General features: G+C 45.5%; 1 protein-coding gene across 1 annotated transcript in view; it reads right to left on the bottom strand.

Moving 5' to 3' along the window:
- The window catches only part of LOC124613859, a 348,632-nt gene that overhangs the window by 47,695 nt on the left and 278,896 nt on the right, over positions 1-22,041 (bottom strand). The window contains exons 13-15 of the mRNA XM_047142584.1: positions 19,238-19,386; positions 12,897-13,049; positions 1,364-1,476 (exon numbers count right to left, since the gene is read on the bottom strand). Of these exons, the coding sequence (XP_046998540.1) occupies positions 1,364-1,476; positions 12,897-13,049; positions 19,238-19,386 (415 nt within the window). The remainder of the gene's footprint in view (positions 1-1,363; positions 1,477-12,896; positions 13,050-19,237; positions 19,387-22,041) is intronic.

Genomic DNA, 22,041 nt, shown 5'->3' with positions numbered 1-22,041 from the left:
AAGAACAAATCTGTAATGTTCGGTTACAGCATTAGTAGTGCCCTATTTGAAAAAGTAACGTTGTTTAATTATCTGGGCATAAAGAGATATGATATGTCATCTGGTCGGCTTGAACATGAACCTTTCCAAAACAAAAGTAATGTCCAACAAATGAGTCCCATCTGGAGATGTGGAAGTCAAGGACAGTGTATTAGAAGAGGTCAGTGAATATGTCTACCTTGGCCAGATAATAAATAAGAAGGGAGACGTAAGGCCAGAAATCTATCGACTCATCAAGCTTGGCTGGCAAGCATTTGGGAAGAATTCAACAGGATTCAGATCAAAAATGCCAGTAAATCTGAATAAAGCAGTATTTGATCAATGCATTCCTCCTGTGATGACGTATGGCTGCGAGACATGGACACTGAACTCATTTACAAAAGGGAAACTTAGGACAGCACAGAGAGCCGTGGAGAAATCAATGCTGGGCTATACAAGAAACGATAGGAAAAGGTCAGATGACATCCGGTCTGTGACGAAGGTTAATGACATCTTAGAGACAGTAGGCTCCTTTAAATGTCAGGGGGCTGGCCATGTCGCGAGAAGAAAAGACAGCAGATGGACGAAACTAGTACTGGAGTGGAGTCCGAGAGAGTATTGGAGGCCTAGAGGAAGACCACCGGGCAGATGGGAGAAAGATATCAAGAAGATCGCTGGTAACACCAGGCAGAGAACTGCCCAAGACTGTCCCACTTGACTGCTGAAAGCCTACCTGAATCGACGACTCGAAGAGGCAACATCATTTAATGATTGAATTGGCTGATGATGATGATGATGAAAGTGATATGAAGTAGAACGAGCATGTGAGAACTATGATAGGGAATGGTCGACTTTGGTTTATTGAAAAAATTTTTGGGAAGTGTGGTTCATCTAGAATATAGGATGGTAATACGATCTATTCTTGAATACTGCTAGAGTGTTTGCAATCCGCACGAGGTCGGAAGGCATCGAAGCAATTAAGAGGCAGGCTGCTAGATTTGTTACTGGTAAGTTCGAACAACACGTAAGTGCTACAGTGATGCTTCGGGAACTCAAATGAGAATCGCAGGAGGGCAGACCACTTTCTTTTGGAGAAACACTACTGATAACCTTTAAAGAACGGGCACTTGAAGCTGACTGCCAAACGATTCCACTCCCGCCCCATATATTGCACGTAATGATCATGACGATAAGATATGAGAAATTAGGGCTCATACAGAGGCGTAGAGACATATTTATCCTTTCTCTCTGTTTGCGAGTAGAACAGGAAAGAAAATAACTAGTAGGGGTACAGGAGACGCTCTGCGCAGAATCTACGTACATGTGGATGCAGCTGTAGACTGACCTGGTTTGCTGACTGCAGCCCCGCCACAGGGACTTAACGAGCACCAGCCTCTTCTTGTGGGAGCTGGTCAGCCCGTTGAGCTCCGGCGCTCCGTCCGCCTCGCAGAGCAGCACCTGGAACACAGAGTCACACCGGGTCAGCCACCTGCAACCAGAGTCAAAGTCAGAGTGGCCCCACACTCAAGGCGTGACTGCGGGGCAGCAGACGCAGGAGACCCGTACCGCCGCTCGTGGCGAGGTTTCACAAGGGGAAGGCCTCGGCCAACCGATTCGGCTCAAATATGGCAGGTCGCTTGAGTACAACCTAAAACGAATGAATCTAAGTTATTTTGGGTCAAAACCCCCGCAATTTTGAGAAAATCACCCCTAAAGGTTATGTTGAGCAATCGACTCAAAATTGGCGAGATCGATAGATAATTGTAAACAGAGCATTTTTCATCATCAGGTATGGGGTCTGAAAACGCATACTTTTCCAGAAATCGATAAAAGAAACTTTTACAACTGCCGCTTCTGTACACACATGGTAAAAGCTTTTCGCCGACAGTACCGATAACGCAACGACCAAGGTAACTGGCTGGGAATCGGAGAACCCGGGTCCGAATCTCGAAGGGACTTAGCGGATATTCTTGTTTTCGTTTGTATTTTTCCATATCTGAATTGATAGGGATAGGAGGGTTAATAAGGTAAGTAAAACAATAAGGAATGATAATAATAAGGTAGGCAATCTAATTTCCCAAACGCCGTGAGTTAGTAAAGTATTAAAGTTTTAATCCTTGCACATGAAAACAACTCCGAGTAAGAGTGCTGCGAATTCCTCACGAGGGATCACAGACAGCGAACCGCGCGACGCTTGTTTACAGCGAGGCACTGGACTGTATATGTACGCGCGGAGAGTTATGTTGTCCCCGTTGCCACTTCGTCATATCATAGTTGTGAACCTGGAAGAGTGAAAGTGACCAGCACGAGCCTCATAGAAGTCAACCGGAAAGAGTTGTTTTCCGTCATTAGGCTGCCGCGAACCTCGCGGATGAAAATAGTGATTTTTTCTCCGTTAATGCGCCGAAGTAACATATGACGAGTACTGTATGTAGTTTGTAGTAATTAGCTCGTCTGTTTATGCCGGAGCCGGCCGGGGTGGCCGAGCGGTTCTAGGCGCTACAGTCTGAAACCGCGCGACCGCTACGGTCGCAGGTTCGAATCCTGCCTCGGGCATGGATGTGTGTGATGTTCTTAGGTTAGTTTGTTTTAAGTAGTTCTAAGTTCTAGGGGACTGATGACCTTAGAAGTTAAGTCCCATAGTGCTCAGAGCCATTTGTTTATGCCGTATTAACTGGTTATTGTTTGTTGTGTCATACCTTTCAGGTGGATAATCTGAATAATGGAGAATGTACACCCTTCGACTAGCGCTGTATAATATATTTGGGAGCCTGTCACAGTATTACCGACGCTGTGTTTTGTTTTGTAAAAGTGTTGCAAGACAGATGCATTATCAATGCACTACTGGAAGCAGGCAGTTCTGTTTCTCGGCGTTCCAGATTGATATGAGCGGTTATCCTCGAGCGATTTTTGGAGCTGACGAACGAAATGACTTTTGTTGACACTGAAGTACTATACCATGAAGGTTTCTAGGAAATTCGAACCCGGATTTACCGATTGCCAGCGAGTTACCTTACCCGCTGCGCTATCGGCGCTGTCGCTAAAAAGCGTTTCCATGCGGGTACAGAAGCGGCAGTTGTAAAAGTTTCTTTCCTCGATTTCTGGAAAAGTTTGCATTTGCGGACCCCATACCTGATGATGAAAAATGCTCTATTTGCAGTTATCTATGGATCTCTCCAATTTTGAGTCGATTGCTAGTCATAACTTTTAGGGGTGATTTTCTCAAAATTGCGGGGGTGTTGACCCAAAATATCTTGGAGTCCTTTGTTTTAGGTTGTACCCAAGCGACCTGCCAAATTTGAGCCGAATCAGTTGGCCGTGTCTGAGGCCCTCCCCTTGTCAGTGGAGCTGGTCTCCCGTCGCCTTCCACCGACCTGTTACGAAGTGCCAGGTGTGTATCTGTGTGGTGTGGACGACAGTGATGGGTGCTCGGAGGGTGTAGTATAGGGTTTGTGTTGTTATGAGTGAGAGGGAGGAAGAGGTTGAAGCCCAGTGCCAGCATCTCGAATAGCACCGAGGAATCCACTGACCTACCGTCCCCATCTGATGGGCAGATCACCACCCATAGTGCCAGATGCCTCACTTCATCAGACACTGTGGAGACGTTTGGCATTTAATCCAGGACACTGCCACAAAGACTGGTGGTCAGAAACTTAACACCGACACATCTCCTCTCCTCGCCGGTCAAATACTTGCAGTGGCAATTTCATCCGCCACCAGGATTCGAACCGGCTTACCTCTGTGTCGATGGGCACCACGCAGGCGTGCGTAAGCGATTTCGGTTATGGAGGCCGGTTCACCCGCATCCATACGAGCATAACTATCATTTTTTGGAAATAGCCACATTCGACTGCGCAAGAACATTAGTTGGTACTTAAAGTCGCTGTCATCTGATACGCCAGTTCATCTGCCTAGGCAACAGATCATTCACTACTGAATTGCAGGCGAAATTAGTTTCATTCAGGTAGCCCTCGTGTGCGTTAATGTTACGGGCTTGATCGGAAACGATTTGACACCATAGAATGAAATTTTCGGTCTACAGCTGGGTGTGCACTGATATGAATCCCTCTGGCAGATTAAAACCGTGTGCCGGCCCGAGACTCGGAACCTTTGTCTTCCGCGAGCAAGAGCTCTACCAAATGAGCTACCCAAGTTCTGTGAAGTTTGAAAGGTAGGAGACGAGGTACTGGCGGAAGTAAAGGTGTGAGGACGGGTCGTGAATCGTGCTTGGGTAGCTCAGATGGTGGAGCTCTTGCTCGCGAAAGGCAAAGGTTCCGCGTTCGGGTCTCGGTTCGGCACCCACTTGTAATCTGTCAGGAATTTTCAGCTTCACAGCCTGTCACAGAAAGAGCGCATAAGTCATTGTCCTCTGCAGTCGGTCTTTGTCATGCTTCTCCTTCTCACACTCAAGACACAGCTGTGCAATGACCAGTTCGACCTCTTGCACTAATTTCAGTGATCATCCACAACAACACAAAGACAGAATCATACGGCACAAGTACCCATCAGAGTCAACCACATGATGCAAATAAACATGATAACTATGACAGTTGTAATCGGATGTCCGTGAGGCCTTCAGCGCCTGTACTGAAACTGAGAACCACTCAATTAAGTTCAAATATGTTCCACAACATTTCCAAAACAAGAAACACCGCTCAGTAAGGGAGACTGTAAAGGAAGAGCACGTATTTTACAGTAATTGTACACTGATCTGCCAAAACATTATGACCACTGGCCCCACATTTGGAACGCAATTAAGCAGCGATTATGAGTGGGCACGAATTCGACAAGTCCTTGGTAGGATTCCGGGGCTTCTTGGCAATAAGTGATGTGGCTAGTCGTTTTATATTTTATTCTTCTCTCTACTCAAAGGGGGATTGACGTTCCAGGTTAATGCATTGAATTTTTGTAGGCGTCGATAAAAAATATGCAGGTTCCATCCAAAACATATGAATATTAAACGAAACAAGAGTTATAATGACTTTGATTTATTACAATAAAATGAATATTAAATAGTGGTGACCTGTGGAAACATTAACATAATACAATAATTGACAAATAAGCAACTGAATGGTAAGTTGTGGCAACTTTAATAAAGTTGGCATATCTCACATAGGAGTCAGGGGGGGGGGAAACTAATAATCTCGCAATAAATTTGCTTACCATTCCAGAATGCCAGCTGATTGTCGTAAGGTTTAATGGAAGTAACTCATATTACAGAAAGGATAAGCGTCGCACCTGTGGGAGGGGTTGAAAGCAAACTTCATTACTGACAAAAAGCAAGTCTTCGGAGGGAAACTCGAAGTAATTGGATTACGAAAAACTTATTCGAATTCCCCTGTACCTCGTCCGCTGCTGCAGCATGATCTCACTGCATTATTGGAGGTGATGGTTCAAGTGGCTGCAGAATCGATCACTGGTGGAACCAACGACCCTCGCCAGCGGCGAGTCCAGACCGGCCCGAAACGTTTGTGAGTCACCAGAGCATCGGATCAGGAGGCTCTGTGGCAGCCTCCAGGCTCCAGGCTCCAGCTCTTGACCCTGATGTGAGTTGAAGTGGTCTACTTTCCCACGTGAGTTCCAATCGAATGTGAAGTAAGAGGAAACCTCACATTTACGCATTTTCCATCTCTCAGTATTTGACTGGATCGACTTTGAAGGCTTCCGATGGCCGATCAATCGAGCTGCTCGTGCCAAAAATTCGTTTCCTTTTCGTGACTGGTTAATCGTACTATACCAAAAAGACTTACGTCATACTCTATGTGTCTCTCTTTCCGGCCAATGAACTATCATTTTCTAACTTAGAGTTTGTTTATGTTAGCCATTAGCGGCAGGTTTCTCATCAAATAAGTATTATTTTCTGCAAAGTGAGAGCGTTTGGTGGTCTCCCACAATTTCAAAGGCCCAGGACGAAGTGTTCCATATCACTGAAACGTTTATCTTTAGTCTTCCGTGCTTTTCTGCGGAAACGGCTAGCTATCGCCATCTCCCGTACAAAGCAGCGTTCCAGCTAAAATACGAGAGTTATCACTCAATTTCCTGGCCTGTACAACGTTTTCGCCATGCGTTTCTCTGCGGGAGACGCTTTCTGCGTTTCTACACAATGGCCCGTCTTCCTGCGGCGCTTCTGCGCAGTGACTGCCACTGTCCAGTGGGACAGTGATCCCTCGGACCATCCCTGGCTGCCTTTCCGAGAACCTCTCCCTGGGGTGCGACTCTCTTACTGGGCTTCGGCCGGTGCATTCTCAATGCCTCTACATTTCCCAACGCTACATCGCACGCAAATCTGAAATAAGATTAAGAGAACAGCAAGATTGCTTCCGTTATCTACTGACAATTACTAGTATCATGATATATCAACTCTAGCAGGAGTTTAACGTAGATCGCTGGAGAAATAACAGATACCTAGCGACTGCAAAAACGGGCAAGAACTCCCGTTTTCAAGAGAGGGCCGTAGGGCAGATGCACACAGTTATAGACCTATATCGTTGACGTCAATTTGTTGTAGAATTACGGAATATGTTTTATGCTCAAGAATTATGAAGTTTTTGGAGTAAGAAAATCTCGTCTATAAAAATCAACACGGATTCCACAAAGAAAGATCTTGCGAAACTGATCTCACTTTGTTCCTGAATGAGATCCATAGCGCTGTAGCAACGGTGTTCAGGTTGATGCCGTGTTCCTTGACTTCGGTAAGGCATTTGATTCTATCCCACACTGCTAGTTCATGAAAAAAGTACGAGTTTATAGAGTATCTGACCAGATTTGCGACTGGATTTAAGACTTCCTTGCAGACGGAAACTCAACACGTCGCTCTTAACGGAACAAAATCGGATTATCCCAAGGACGCCTGGTGGGTCAGTTATTTTTCATAATATATGTAAATGATCAAGTAGAAAGAGCTGGGCGCTCTCTATGTTCTCAGATGATGTGGTTGTCTGTAAGAGATTTGCAACTCCAAAAGACAGTAACGACCTCGAGAAGGACTTACAGATAATTGTTGAATACAGCAGGCTCTGACATTTGACCCTAATGTAATAAACGTAAGAAGCTGGAAAAGAAAGCCATTACTGTACAACCACACTGCAGTGACAAACTAATGGAAGCAGTACCTATTGTAAAATATCGAGGAGCGACTGTAAATTAGATGATCATATAATACAAACAGTAGGAAAAGTAGATACCAGATCGATATCAATAGGAGCAATCTCAAGGAAATATAAGTCATCCACGAATGAAGTGGCTTATAAGGCTCTCGTTCGACCGATTCCTGAATATTGTTCATCAATATAGGATCCTTAGCAGGAATGGCTGATAGAAGAGGTAGAGAAGATCCTACGAAGAGCGTCGCGTTTCGTCACGGGATTGTTTACGCGGCGCGAGAACGTTATCGCGGTGCTCAACAAATACCACTGGCAAATGTTAGAAAAGGTTCAAATGGCTCTGAGCACTATGGGACTTAACATCTGAGGTCATCAGTCCCCTAGAACTTAGAACTACTTAAACCTAACTAACCTAAGGACATCACACACACCCATGCCCGAGGCAGGATTCGAACCTGCGACCGTAGTGATCGCGCGGTTCCAGACTGAAGCGCCTAGAACCGCTCTGTCACAGCGGCCGGCTGACGAATGTTAAAGGGAGACGTTGCGCATCACTGAAAGATTTACTGTCGAAACTTAGAGACATTACTTCTTCCCACACACATCTCGTGGTAATGACGATGAAGAGAAAATTCGCTGAATTAGAGCCAATACAGAGGCTAACCGACAATCACTGATCGCATGCGCCATTAGCGAGTGGAATGTGGTAGGGAAGGTAAGTTAGTGGTACCACAAGTAACCTCCGCCACACACCAAAACGTGGCTTCCGCAGTATGATGCAGATGTAGCGTCGTAAATTATTTATTTCGATTAAATCGTACTTTCATTACTGATTTGCATATGTGGCCAGACTGTGTCCGAAAAACATCCCGTCAAGGTGTCTACACACCGGTCACACATTACTGTCCAGTGGGTTGTGGGCGTGGACCTGGCCCCAGAAAGCGTCCCAAATGGGTTCCATCACTTTCGGATCAGGCTAATTCGGTAGACATGACACCAGCGTGAGTTAACTGTCGTGTTCGTCAGACCACTACGGCAGATTCTGGCCCTGTATTAATGACAGTTATTCTGCAGGAAGGTCCTGTTGCTTTTACGCAAGACGTCAGAAATGAAGGGATGCCGCTGATCAGCAAATAAAGTTCACGTAGTCCACAGAAATCACGAAGCCTTCAATGCAGTAATCCACGCGCTTTCAAATCGAAACTAAATACTTTCTTCATTGGTCACTCCTATTTTGTTGAAGAGTTCCTTGAAAAATTGAGCTGATTCTGTTGTTATATTGTTGTCTGCGTTTACTTAAACTTATGGTTTGACTTTTTTTGGATTCATAAACATTTTATTTTATCTGTTATTAATTGTGTGTCGTGATTTCATGTACTGACACGTTCCATGACCTTGGAGATTTGCTCCTCAATTTGGTCCTCCGGAACTAGACGTGTATATAAATCAATAAATACTATCATTGGCCTGATGAGAATCCAGATGAATGTGCGCCACAGCACAGTTCTGCCACCCTGGGTCGGCGTAGCACGATGTCACCTGCCGGCCACTGGCCGAGTGGTTCTAGGCGCTTCAGTCCGGAACCGCGCTGCTGCTTCGGTCGCAGCTTCGAATCCTGCCTCTGTCATCGATGTGTGTGATGTCCTTAGGTTAGTTAGGGGACTGATGACTTCGGATGTTAAGTCCCATAGCGCTTAGAGCCATTTGAACCATTTTTGAACGATGCCACCTGTTTACTTGGATGACGGTCCGTGCACACATGAGCATCGACCTGGTGAACATGAAACATGACTAATCCGACCAGGCGACACATTTACGTCTACCCACACTTCCTCGCGAAGATCCTGTATCCACTGCACTCATAAAAGACGATGTCGTTATGTCAACATGTGCGGATCTACTGTGGCGCCCCGTGTACAACAATGTGTACTGAAAGGTGTGCTCCGAAACACGTGTTTCTTCCACAGCATTGCACTCAGCCGTCAGACTTGCACAGATCACCACCTTCTCTATTTTGCTGAGAGGACGTGCCTCCGACCTCGACGTAATGTGTTGACCCGTGGAGTGGACGTCCAGTAGCTTGTCACCAACTTGTGTCTTCACACAGTTTCCACACTCACTCGCAACTCCAGCACGCTAACAGCCGCCTGTTCCCAGTCGGTAGGCAACATCATAGTTGCTCGTTATGTAAATTTAGCCGGCCTTTGTGGGCGTGCGGTTCTAGGCGCTTCAGTCTGGAACTGCGCGACCGCTATGGTCGCAGGTTCGAATCCTGCCTCAGGGATGGATGTGTGTGATGTCCTTAGGTTAGTTAGGTTTAAGTAGTTCTAAGTTCTAGGGGACTGATGACCTCAGATGTTAAGTTCCATAGTGCTCAGAGCCATTTGAACCTTTTTTTTTGTAAATTTAAGGTGGAGCGGGGAAGAAAGAAAACGAAAGGAAAGGTACTAATTCCATCAGCTGTATCGGGAATTTATGCCGAATCAGCGGCGACGAGTGAAAATGTATGCCGAGCCGAGACTCTAACCCACGACCTCCTGCTTGTTAGGCAAGCGCGTTAACCACTGTGGCACTCCAGTGGCACCTGTCGGCAGTCACCGTCTATGTTCTCCACGTTCGCTAATTCTAGGTTCCCGCTGGAGGTCGAACGTAAATGTGCATCCCCACCGAACGTTTTAGATTCATTGCCCATCGAGGCAAATCGATTTCATGAATGCGTGGTGTCCATTTTTTCGGATATCTCCCAAGCAACAGACACGACGGATTCATACAATAGTTGTTTAGTCAGCTGATTTCGCCATTTGTGGTCCATACCGTCGCTAGCAAGACACGTCATTCGTCTCCACTCCGCTTTCCTTTTCGCATCACATGCTCACATCGTGATCAGGCAGCATTCAGTCACCCGGGAGACAGTGGACACGCTGTTTTGGCTCATCAGTGTTTACAATTGAGTAATTACTAAATAAAAAACGGGCAATGACACTAGACTAAAATGTTTGCTGTTGTTTGTACAACGTAGATAATTTTTAATCGGTTGTTACACTCGCCTACTCCTGAATTACAGTTGTAGAAAGGTACTCAAATAATTTGCAGAATATAAATATTGTATCTTTTATAATGTGGCTCATGCAACAGCTCTGTCAAAGAGCAGGATCTTCCATTCTGAGTAGAAACCGTGCCTAATAGTAGGAAAGCAGATGGCAGTGACACCACTCAGCTGAGTCCCTCGTTGTAGCAATGAAGTTCCGTGAGTGAAGGACGTACAATACAGCTTCGGATACAGTTGGGGAGGGAAGTACTTGTACTTCAGAGAGAAAATTAAACGGGAGAAATGAAGTACCCGTGCGTTTCTCCAACTCCATCCAGTTCCAGAGAATAACGGGATTAACTATAGCCACTGAGAAGCTATGTGTGATACTGTCCTACGCTGCTCGACCAGCAACTAGCTGCTTCGAATTCTGGTGGTAGAAGAAAATCTGTTACCGGTATTTGGTAACCTAGATGGGGCACCATAATTTTCCCGAAGAATGTTCTTTACGCCATTATTCTGGTTCAGATTCCAAAACTCTACATAGTATTTCACGGAGAGTAGGTGTGTCATTCTGTTGATAGTGATACTTAAGTGCAGTACTTTGTTCCTCGGTGACATGTTGGCTACGTCCTAGTGCCAGGTTTCAGCCTGTGCCTCTCTTTCATCCGTGTCTACTCAACAATACACTAGAGCGCTCTTACAGTCAGACTTGTAAACCTGAGACGTTATAATGGATCACAGGAAGAACCAGCAAACCAATTCAATTAAGAATTTGGCAATGAGTCCATTTAATTGGCAGTAACTGACTTCAGAACAACAGAATTTCCGTTCAGTGATCTAAAGGTCAAATACCCACTTTTCAAGGAAGGTGTATACACAGAGACAAGCTGCCATGTGCATCGCTTATTACACTGATCTCGGCACAGGAGTAAACCTCTTTAAGATTCCGTATTGGGAGCAACGTTTTCTAACCACAGACACGCGGTTTACGTGTTGTGAGACACTGACACATGTGACAATGCCCTACCAGGCAGTTCATCATCTTGCAACGAAACGTGGCCTTCCTGGCCTCTCGTTGGCTCGGACGAGAACGGACAGAAACCCTGGTACGCGTAAGATACGCGAAAGGCTGCTGACGAGTCAGTAGCGGGCGCACATATAAAAACAAGGTCGATTAGTGTATACGAATTGTTATTGTGTGCCACAGAAACACCACTGTGTGAAGTGAGTACCGATTACAACTCTGCAACGTGTGGCTAGAGAAGTTACCTTTGACAACTACTGCGACCGTGAGACGCACTGTCTCACCCTCGGCATTAAAGTCATTTGGGGTAGCTTTATCTGGAAGTGTCGCGAAGTAATTACAAATCTGTAACGTCTAAGTCACGGGCAGCCATAACCCCACAGACGGTTGCTCGCTTTCTACAGACTACACCTTGCACTTCCACATGTCCAGAGTGTGGTCTCGTGAATGGTGCCCGCTGCCACCCTACTGCAGGTCACGTATCAGTCAGTCTACAGCCAGCCGTTCTTAGCGCAGGTGCAGTGCTGGCGAATTGGACAGCACAGGCGCGGCCCTTGTTAGTAGCTTCCTCTGTGGTAACATAGCAACGCTGTTCTTAGTGCAGGCACATTGTTGTCAAGTTGGACAGTGCTGGTGCAGCCTTTGCAAGTAGCTGCCTCTGCGGTAACATAGCAACGCCATTCTTAGCGCAGGTACATTTTCGTCGAGTTGGTCAGTGCAGGCGAGGCCCTTGCAAGTAGCTGCCTCTGCGGTAACATAGCAACGCAGATCTTAGTGCAGGCACATTGTTGCCGAGTTGGACAGCACAGGCACAGCCCCTGCAAATAGCTGCCTCTGCGGTTAACATAGCAATGCCGTTCTTAGTGCAGGCACATTGTCGTCGAGTTGGACAGCGCAGGTGCGGCCCTTGCAAGTAGCTGCTTCTGCGATAACATAGCAACGCCAGTCTTAGAACTGGCAGATTGTTGTCAAATTGGGCAGTGCAGGCATGGCCAGTGCAAGTAGCTGCGTCTGCAGTAACATAGCAACGCCATTCATTTCGCTGACACATTGTTGTCGAGTTGGACAGTGCAGACACAGCCCTTGTAAGTAGGTGTGTCTGTGGTAACATAGTAACACTGTTCTTATCGCAGACGCATTGTTGTTGAGTTGGACAGAGCAGGCACGGCCAGTGCAAGTAGCTGCCTCTGTGGTAACATAGCAACGCCGTTGTTAGGTCAGGCACATTGCTTTCGAGTTGGACAGCACAGGTGTAGCCTGTGCAAATAGCTATCTCTCTGGTGACATAGCAATAGCCGGCATCCCCACATCAAATACCTGCATGAAGGCCCCACGCCAATCACGCTATGCCCTAGCAGTCTCGTCTACGACTTCGATACCACTGTACCATGAGGCCACACTATTCGTTTCACCACCATCAGGATTTCAACCCCAACTGTAACTGGACTACCCAAGAGAATCTGCTTGACGGCGCAAGAACCTCGGTGTCATCCGATGCTAAATAAACGTCTGTGTCTGCTCTAGATCATTCACTGTTGTGTAGCATTATTATTTGTCGGCTTTTCTGTGGAACAGGCTTGTTGTCCACTCTTGCCTGCTGTCATTTGCTGTTCCCCACTCACGATGACAGCACAGACGCTCTTCCTTCTGCTGACACGCGAACGTTTTACACAGAACGAGAATTAGAGGAGACGGGGGAATGTGAAGCGGCCGTACTCACCATGCCGAAGCTGCCCTCGCCGACCTTCTCGACGAGCCGCAGGCGGTGCCTGGGGTACTCCAGCAGGTGGAGGCCGTCCGCGGGCGGCTCGGCCCCCGGCAGCCGCAGCGTCGTGAAGCAGCCCGGCCGCAGGTGCTGCTCGCAGCGGCCGCTCTGCAACCAGCCAGCATGGCACACTCACTGCACGTCGCGGAGGCTTTACCTGGCGCTCAGCGCATTGCGGGGGAAGTGCCGACAAAATGTTACTTTCATTGGTGTGTACAATTTATGACGTCGGCGATTTAATATCAGACTTCTGCAGAAACGTCATCGAAACAATTTCGAAAATTTCAAAAGGTGACATGTGACAGATATATCGCACAATCGGCTTAACAGCTCATGTGTCCAAATTTCTGACAAGAATAATATACAGCAGAATGGAAAAGAAAACTCAGGATCTGTTAGATGACGATTAGTTTGGCTTTAGGAAGGGTAAAGACACCTGAGAGCCGGCCGGAGTGGCCGAGCGGTTCTAGGCGCTACAGTCTGGAACCGCGCGACCGCTACGGTCGCAGGTTCGAAACCTGCGTCGGGCATGGATGTGTGTGATGTCCTAAGGTTAGCTAGGTTTAAGTAGTTCTAAGTTCTAGGGGACTCATGAGCTCAGAAGTTAAGTCCCATAGTGCTCAGAGCCATTTGAACCGTTTTGACACCTGAGAGGTAATTCTGATGTTGTGGTTGATAATGGAACCAAGGCTAAAGAAAAATCAAGGCACGTTTATAGGATTTGTCGATCAGGAAAAACGTTCGACAATGTAAAATGGTGCAAGATGTTCGAAGTTCTGAGGAAAATAGGGGTAAGGGGTAAGCTATAGGGAGAGATGGGTAATGGACAATATGTACAAGAGCCAGGAGGGAATAATAACAGTGGACGACCAACAGTGAAGAGCTTGGATTAAGAAGGGTATAAGACAAGGTTGTAGTCTTTGGCCCCTACTGTTCAATATCTACATAGAAGAAGCAATGGTGGGACTAAAAGAAAGGTTCAGGAGTGGAATTAAAATTGAAGGTGAAAGGATATCGATGATACGATTCGCTGATGACATTGCTGTCCTGAGTGACAGTGAAGAAAAATTACGTGATGTTCTGAGTGAACAGTCTAATGAGCACAGAATATGGACTGAGAATAAATCGAAGAAAGACGAAAGTAATGAGAAGTGGCAGAAATCAGAACAGCGAGAAACTTGCCATCATGATTAACGGTCTTGAAATAGACGAGGGTAAGGAACTCTAGTACCTAGGCAGCAAAATAGTGATACTGGGTGGAGCAAGCAGAACATCGAAAGCAGACTAGCAGTGGCAAAAAGGGCATTCCTGGCGAAGCGGAATCTACTATTATCGAACATAGGCCTTAATTTGAGAAAAAAATTTCTGAGATTGTACATTTGGAGCACTGTATTGTACTGTACTGAAACATGGGTTGTGCAAAAAAAGGAAAAGAAGAGAACAGAAGCTTTTGAGATGCGGTGCTATATAAAATGTTGAAAATTAGGTGGGCTGACAATGTAAAGAATGCAGAGACGTTCTGTAGAATCGTCGAGGAAAGGAATGTACGAAAAAAGTGACAAGAAGAAGGGATAGGGTGGTAGGAGATCTGTTGAGACATTACTGAGTGAGCTGCTTGTGTACTCAAAACAGGGGGAAAGTATCGCCTGAGGTGTAATATTCAACAGTCCCCATTCTTCTGTTTTCAGCAGATGAAACACTGGAGTTACTCAAGAAATCTTAATCAGCAACTCAAAAACAAAGTTACGTAATATTTGCTTGTTCGTTTGTTAGTCAGGTAAACGTCTCATACGAATTGGAATCCTCGCGGCACAGTACAGCAGCATGTCACTAGAAGAACCGAAACAGGGTAGCGCAGACCATCTCAACTGCACCTCTCCAGTTTGGTTCCTCTAGCGACGTGTTAAAGGTACTGCGCCGCGGGGATTAGACTGCGTATGAGGACAGCAGCCATTAAAAAAATAAACTAATAAAATGTAGCTTTCTTCTCAATACGATTTTGAAAACTTTGACTACGATGGGGATACTACAAGTACGTCAAAAATGCACTACTTCCATTGCGAAAACACAATCCACTTGCCAACGAACAACTACCGACAATACTGAAATGAAAATAGTGCGGCGGTCGTGATGACCGAGCGGTTCTAGGCGCTTCAGTCCGGGACCGCGTCACTGCTACGGTCGCAGGTTCGAATCCTGCCTCGGGCATGGATGTGTGTAATGTCCATAGGTTAGTTAGGTTTAAGTAGTTCTAAGTTCTAGGAGACTGATGACCTCAGATGTTAAGTCCCATAGTCTCAGAGCCATTTGAACCATTTTTTTTAAATAGTGCAAACTAGAAAGTATACAGTGAAATTCTTTCACTTTCCGCTAAATAATTCCGCATATTGACCCTCACTGTTTTACGTATGGGGGTCAGAACAGGAAGATGAATCACTCACACTGACAACATACGTGTTGTGGCCTTATACACAGTGTCTTTCACAATTCCTATTACAGGCTTCTAGGAGTTCTAGAGGGCACTTAGTACACAAAATAACGACAGTGAAACCTTATCCGTCCGCAACTCGTGGTCGTGCGGTAGCGTTCTCGCTTCCCGTGCCCGGGTTCCCGGGTTCGATTCCCGGCAGGGTCAGGGATTTTCTGTGCCTCTTGATGACTGGGTGTTGTGTGATGTCCTTAGGTTAGTTAGGTTTAAGTAATTCTAAGTTCTAGGGGACTGATGACCATAGATGTTAAGTCCCATAGTGCTCAGAGCCATTTGAACCAAACCTTATCCGGAAATGTACCATGTGGATGTAAAATAAGTTTGGAGGTCTGATGACAATCCACTATGGGGACAGCGAGCTGGGACCCGCGTGATCCATGTGGTGATGCTGTACTGTGTGCTTGTCTGCTTCCACACACAAACGATCCACGGATTCTGGTTTCCGTCCGTGGAGCGCCACGGCCAACGCTCCACGGTGCTAACGGACCAGTTTCTCGCAGCCATTGTTACAGCTGGACGAAAACGGTACGTGATGGACTGAGGTGATTCGAAAAATGTTCACGATGTATGTCTTGTGCTGCTGTACCATTCCTATCCTAACGTGAAGCGGAAACTTTGAAAGAGATCTGACCTTCAAACATATTTCATATCCAAAAGGTGCATTTCAGGAGGTGAGTTCCGTTTCGAAACGTTATCTACCAAGTGCCCTTTAGAACGTCTAGAAACCTGTAGTAAGTATTGTCAAACATCATGTATACAGTTAGAATGAAAAGTTTGGACTCGTGCTGTGTTTTATAATCAAAAAAGAACGGATTTATCAAAATAGTCCCTTTTCACATCAATGAACTTTATCAAATGGCTCTAAGCACTATGGGACTTAACATCTGAGGTCATCAGTCCGCTAGAACTTAGAAGTACTTAAACCTAACTAACGTAAGGACATCACACACATCCATGCCTGAGGCAGCATTCGAACCTGCGACCGTAGCAGTCGTGCAGTTCCGGACAGAAGCGCCTAGTACCGCTCGGCCACAGCGGCAGGCCCCCAGAATTCGTTTCTTTCCTTCCATAGCTACTTCCTTCCGTATGCTGATCTGCTTCTCTCCGAAAATCCTCCACTTTGTGTTGCTTTTCTAAAATGTGGCTATTATTTGTTTATGTCCATTCTAATTCCAGAGTTTATCGTGTCTTTGCCACTTTGTGAAGCATGTGGGTTTAGATTTGTAGTTGCTTACACCGAAACTTCCGGATGACAGACACTCAAATCGGTACCAAATGTTGTGTGTCGATAGAGTATCTTCCGTAACCCAGATTTAGTTCGTGTGGTGTCCTGTCGGCTGGCCGCTGTGACCGAGCGGTTCTAGTTGTTTCAGTCTGGAACTGCGCGACTGCCACGGTCGCAGGTTCGAATCCTGCCTCGGGCATGGATGTGTGTGATGTCATTAGGTTAGTCAGGTTTAAGTAGTTCTATGTTCTAGCAGACTGATGACCTCAAATGTTAAGTCCCATAGTGCTCAGAGCCATTTGAAGCTTTTTTGTGTGTGTGTGCTGTCGTCCTGTAGAACATGAGTAAACGTTAAGTAAAAGTAACACCAAAACTACAGAGCACAGACAAAGCGTATCTGTGGGTAATAGTTTTTTAGATCTCTCATGGGTGAGTTGATAGAGCATAAGGTCGCCATACCCTAGGTCCCGCATTAAAACCTCACTGACGACAATTTGTTTGAAGTGTTCACACGTGAAACTGGGAGAACATTTTCCTGACATGTAATAGAACTTTTCGGAGTGGTAACACCAGATCCCGTCATATGACTGAAGTTAAGTGCTGTCGGGCTGGGATGGATGACGGTCCGGTCTGCCGAGCGCTTTTGGTAAGCGAGGTGCACTCAACCCTTCTGAGGCAAGTTGAGGAGCTACTCGATTGAGAAGTAGCGGCTCTGGTAACGGAAACTGACATATGGCCGGGAGAGTGGTGTGCTGACCACATGACCCTCCGTATCCACACCTACTGACGCATGTGGGCTGAGGTTGACATGGCGGCCAGTCGGTACTGTTGGGCCTTCCTGGCCTGTTCGGGAGAAAATTAGTTAGTTAGGAGGTATGCCCTCTTGGCAGTCTGTCTTCGCTTAGCTAGTTGAAAGTATCAAACCTATAGAGTACATTTGTGCAGATGGGTGTGGCGTTCTGTCGGACATGTGCGACAGAACGGACGCCATTCGTGATGATGCAGCTACTGCATTTGTAGTTTCGCAAATAAACATAAACAGTCAGAACAACAGAATAAAGAAACAATTGCATCATACGTGTGAAAGTATTAATAGTACCATATAACACTTTCGCACTTAATATAGTGAAAAAATATCATCGTTGGGGTTTGAACCCTTGGCACGACGATCTAACGCCCGACCATCCACGGAAGCTAGAAGTGTTAGTTACTTACAGTTGTGCTTTTCCAGCGCTCCGTAATTTTGGTGTTACCTTCAATTTGTGTTTGCGTCTGTTCTGCTGGGTGACATCACATAGAGCGAAGTAAACCGGAGTTTTGGTTGATTCTCTATCGGCATGCAACATTTTGTACAGATCTGAGAGTCTAACACCTGGGATCTGGGTGATAGTATGCTGAACATCTGCTCAGTTTATCTGTTATTATGCATGCGGTATGTGTGTACCTAAAATTGCAGTCGTCGTTTCCTTATTACACCAGTTAGCTTTGCCGTTTATCAATAGTGCTATCTTTTTTATCTTAATTTGTAAGTTAACTTTAGATCCCAGTATCGACCTTAGAATTGTTTACTTTTTCCAGTTATCTGTAATCTCCAAACCTTGTTAGTTTTAGTGTTTCTGCTGAATGCAGTGTTTCTGCCCTCACCACTGCGTGATAATGTCCTCTTTATTGTTATCGTTGTTTAGGACTAAGATACTCTCTTTCAAGTTCTAAAGGTGGCAGGGGTAAAACACAGGGAGCGAAAGGTTATTTGCAATTTGTACAGAAACCAGATGGCAGTTATAAGAGTCCAGGGGCACGAAAGGGAAGCCGTGGTTGGGAATGGAGTGAGGCAGGGTTGTAGCCTCTCCCCGATGCTATTCAATCTGTATATTGAGCAAGCAGTAAAGGAAACAAAAGAAAATTTCGGAGTAGGAATTAAAATCCTTGGAGGAGAAATAAAAACTTTGAGGTTCGCCGATGACAGCAAAGGACTTGGAAGAACAGTTGAACGGAATGGATGGTGTCTTGAAGGGAGGATATAAGATGAACATCAACAAAAGCAAAACGAGGATAATGGAATGTAGTCGAATTAAGTCGGGTGATGCTGAGGGAATTAGATTAGGAAATGAGACACTTAAAGTAGTAAAGGAGTTTTGCTACTTGGGGAGCAAAATAACTGATGATGGTCGAAGTAGAGAGGATATAAAATGTAGACTGGCAATGGCAAGGAAAGCGTTTCTGAAGAAGAGAAATTTGTTAACAACGAGTATAGGTATAAGTGTCAGGAAGTCGTTTCTGAACGTATTTGTATGGAGTGTAGCCATGTATGGAAGTGAAACATGGACGATAAACAGTTTAGACAAGAAGAGAATAGTAGCTTTAGAAATGTGGTGCTACAGAAGAATGCTGAAGATTAGATGGGTAGATCACATGAGGAGGTATTGAATAGAATTGGGGAGAAGAGGAGTTTGTGGCACAACTTGACTAAAAGAAGGGATCGGTTGGTAGGACATGTTCTGAGGCATCAAGGGATCAGCAGTTTAGTGTTGGACGGCAGCGTGGAGCCAGTGCAGAGTGTGATTAAGAGTGGGAGGCGCTCACCTTGACGATGTCCGTGGCGGCGTAGTAGTTCTCCGGCTGGCCGCTGGCGGGCGAGTCGCGGCCCGGCTGCGGGGGCGGCGGGGGCGTGGCGCCCCCCGCGAAGCGCGCCGCCTCCTCCTGGAAGCTGCTGACGCTCGCGCTCGGGAAGTCTGCAACGAGAAGCGGCGGGTGCGGCCCGCCGTCACTCATTAAGCGGCAGCTAGCGCGGATGAGCGCATTAAGACACTCAGCACATTTCTCCGCCGCCTCCGCGCTTTTTATTTTGGTCCACCGAAAGGTGACCCAGCAGTTTAGGACGACACGGAAGCTGATGACCAGTACCGAACCAAATTCACATTGCCTTCCCTCACCGCGCATTAACCGTCATTTGTAAAAAACCAACCTCTACGGGAAAGTTGGTATCACGGTTTTGACTGGATTGTAGATCGCTTGTTATGGACACTTTCGAAAAAAACGTGGTATGCTGACGTTGTTATTTCGCTTACTTTTCTGTAACAGCAACTGTGCGGTCATTTGAAGTAAGTTCCTAATTTATAATTTCTTCATTTTTAATAACTGCTACTGCCGACTTCGAATTATTATGCGGAAACTATTTTTGTTTTAGGGTATGCCTAGAAGGAGAATGCGAGCGGGTCAGAGTGAGAGACGCAGAGCTCGACAGACACAATTTTTGCGTAGAGAAAATAATAGCTACGTGGACATTCATCATGATAATGCACCTGTTTTATTTAACGATGATAATATTAATAGCCGGCCGGAGTGGCCGAGCGGTTCTAGGCGCTACAGTCTGCAACCGCGCGACCGCTACGGTCGCAGGATCGAATCCTGCCTCGGGCATGGATGTTTGTGATGGCTTTAGGTTAGTTAGGTTTAAGTAGTTCCAAGTCCTAGGGAACTGATGCCCTCAGAAGTTAACTCCCATAGTGCTCAGAGCTATTTGAACCATCTTGAGCATCGAAGATTACGTAATTATATAATTCGAAATGAACTTTGCTGTAGATGGGCACAAAAGAAAAAAAAAGTCGTTTAGATACATAGGAATCATTAGCGAGGTAGACACCCACATGAGAAAAGTTCTCTTTTGCCTCTGACATCGCTACCAACTTCTACCGCGCGTAATTATCGGGTGCTATGGTAGAAACAACATAGGGGAGTAACAACGTTCCCTGCGGTTGGATTCTTGGGACGTTCGTGTTTAAACGTTGCAGATAGTTCATTTGCAGTAACACACGCATACCGGGCAGCTACAATGCCGCAACTGCTACGTCGTTGATGGTGTCAATAGTGGGAGACGTCCACTTACTCTGGTCTGAGATTAGAGGGAACTAGCTCTGTGTTCGTTTGCCGAGATCACACAAGATTTACAGTGTTCTTAGCTTTGAGTGTCTTCATATTCAGTAGCTACACTGTCCCTTATTATAAGGAAACTACATTTGTTCTAGGCTGTGCCTCAAAGAAGAACATTAACATTCGAACTGAAAGACGAAGAGCTAGAGAGACACAATATTTGTGTAGAGAAAGTGATAGGAATAATGCAGATTTTAATAACGATAATTCTATTGCCGTTCTGGAAGATACATTTCAATGTGCACTGAACTTAATTTAAAATAATTTTAACAACTCTAACTGCAGTTTTATGAATTTACAGTGAAGATTATGTAATGCAAATCATTTCGCGTCCAAGGAGACTTCATGCAATACAACGGCATTCACATTGGGTTGTCATAAGAGAAAAGTTAATTTGCCGCTATTAACAGAAGATGCAGTGTATCAGTGACTCATTTCAAATGGTCGAACAGTTAAAGAGAAATCAATGAATTATTTCAAGAATACACGTAGGTACAAAGCAGCACTCGTCACGGATCAGTTCTGTGGCTAAAATTTCTGACGCTTTAAGATACGTGACATTTGTTTTCACAGATCATGTCCACTGATACAACTGGTCGAATTCCGACCACGGTCGATAACAGTTATTATTATAAGCCACAGAAGACCTTGGATCCTTTATGTAAAAATAGTCAGAAAATATCGATGAAAAATCTCCGAAATTGTACATGTGCAGTTCAGAATGACCCCGTAGTAGATCCGAGGTTCCCAGCACAATATTCCGGAAGCCTACAGTTCGTGTCCTGGTTTCATCAGTATACGAGTAGAGATTTCAAAACACTTTGTCCAGCCCCAAACAACTGGTCATCAGTGCACAGGCTGATTACACAACTCACGAAGAAAATACGGAAAGAGCTGGAGAAAATAAATAGAAACTCTTTGAAGATATCTGACATTCTCATCATGCTGCGACGCAGGATAAATTACAAGGATTAATATTTCGAACAGACACAGCTCCTCTGTTAGAAATAAAACCATACATGTTTCACTTCTACTGGAAATTGAACCCCTAAGGAGGTGAAATAGGGTACGAAATCTTTTATTAATAAATTTCATTACATGAAAAAAGATTTAAGGCTAAATATATGAAAACTAGGAATTCACTTGTCGGTTAGCTGTAAAGGAAAATGTCGTGGGAGATGAAGGTTCTTAAAGAAATATCACCATAAGAACCCAAAGGCGTGATTAACAAAACCTTGGATTCCAGCCACTGGAATCGCTTTTTGGTCAGAAGTAAATTCGGAAAAGACCATAATTCGATGGCCTTAATTGGCGTGAAAAGTCTAGTAGATGCCGCCGTTTGTGAAAAAAATAAAAAATCGATTAAGGGTAACCAATAACATCTGTGCGGACCATACAGTCTATGAGAGTGAAGCAGCCGGCGCTAAGGTAGTACAAAAGTATACTGCGAATGGTAA

Source organism: Schistocerca americana, chromosome 4 (assembly GCF_021461395.2).
Source record: "Schistocerca americana isolate TAMUIC-IGC-003095 chromosome 4, iqSchAmer2.1, whole genome shotgun sequence".
NCBI lineage: Eukaryota > Metazoa > Arthropoda > Insecta > Orthoptera > Acrididae > Schistocerca > Schistocerca americana.
This window is presented reverse-complemented; position numbering and strand designations above follow the sequence as displayed.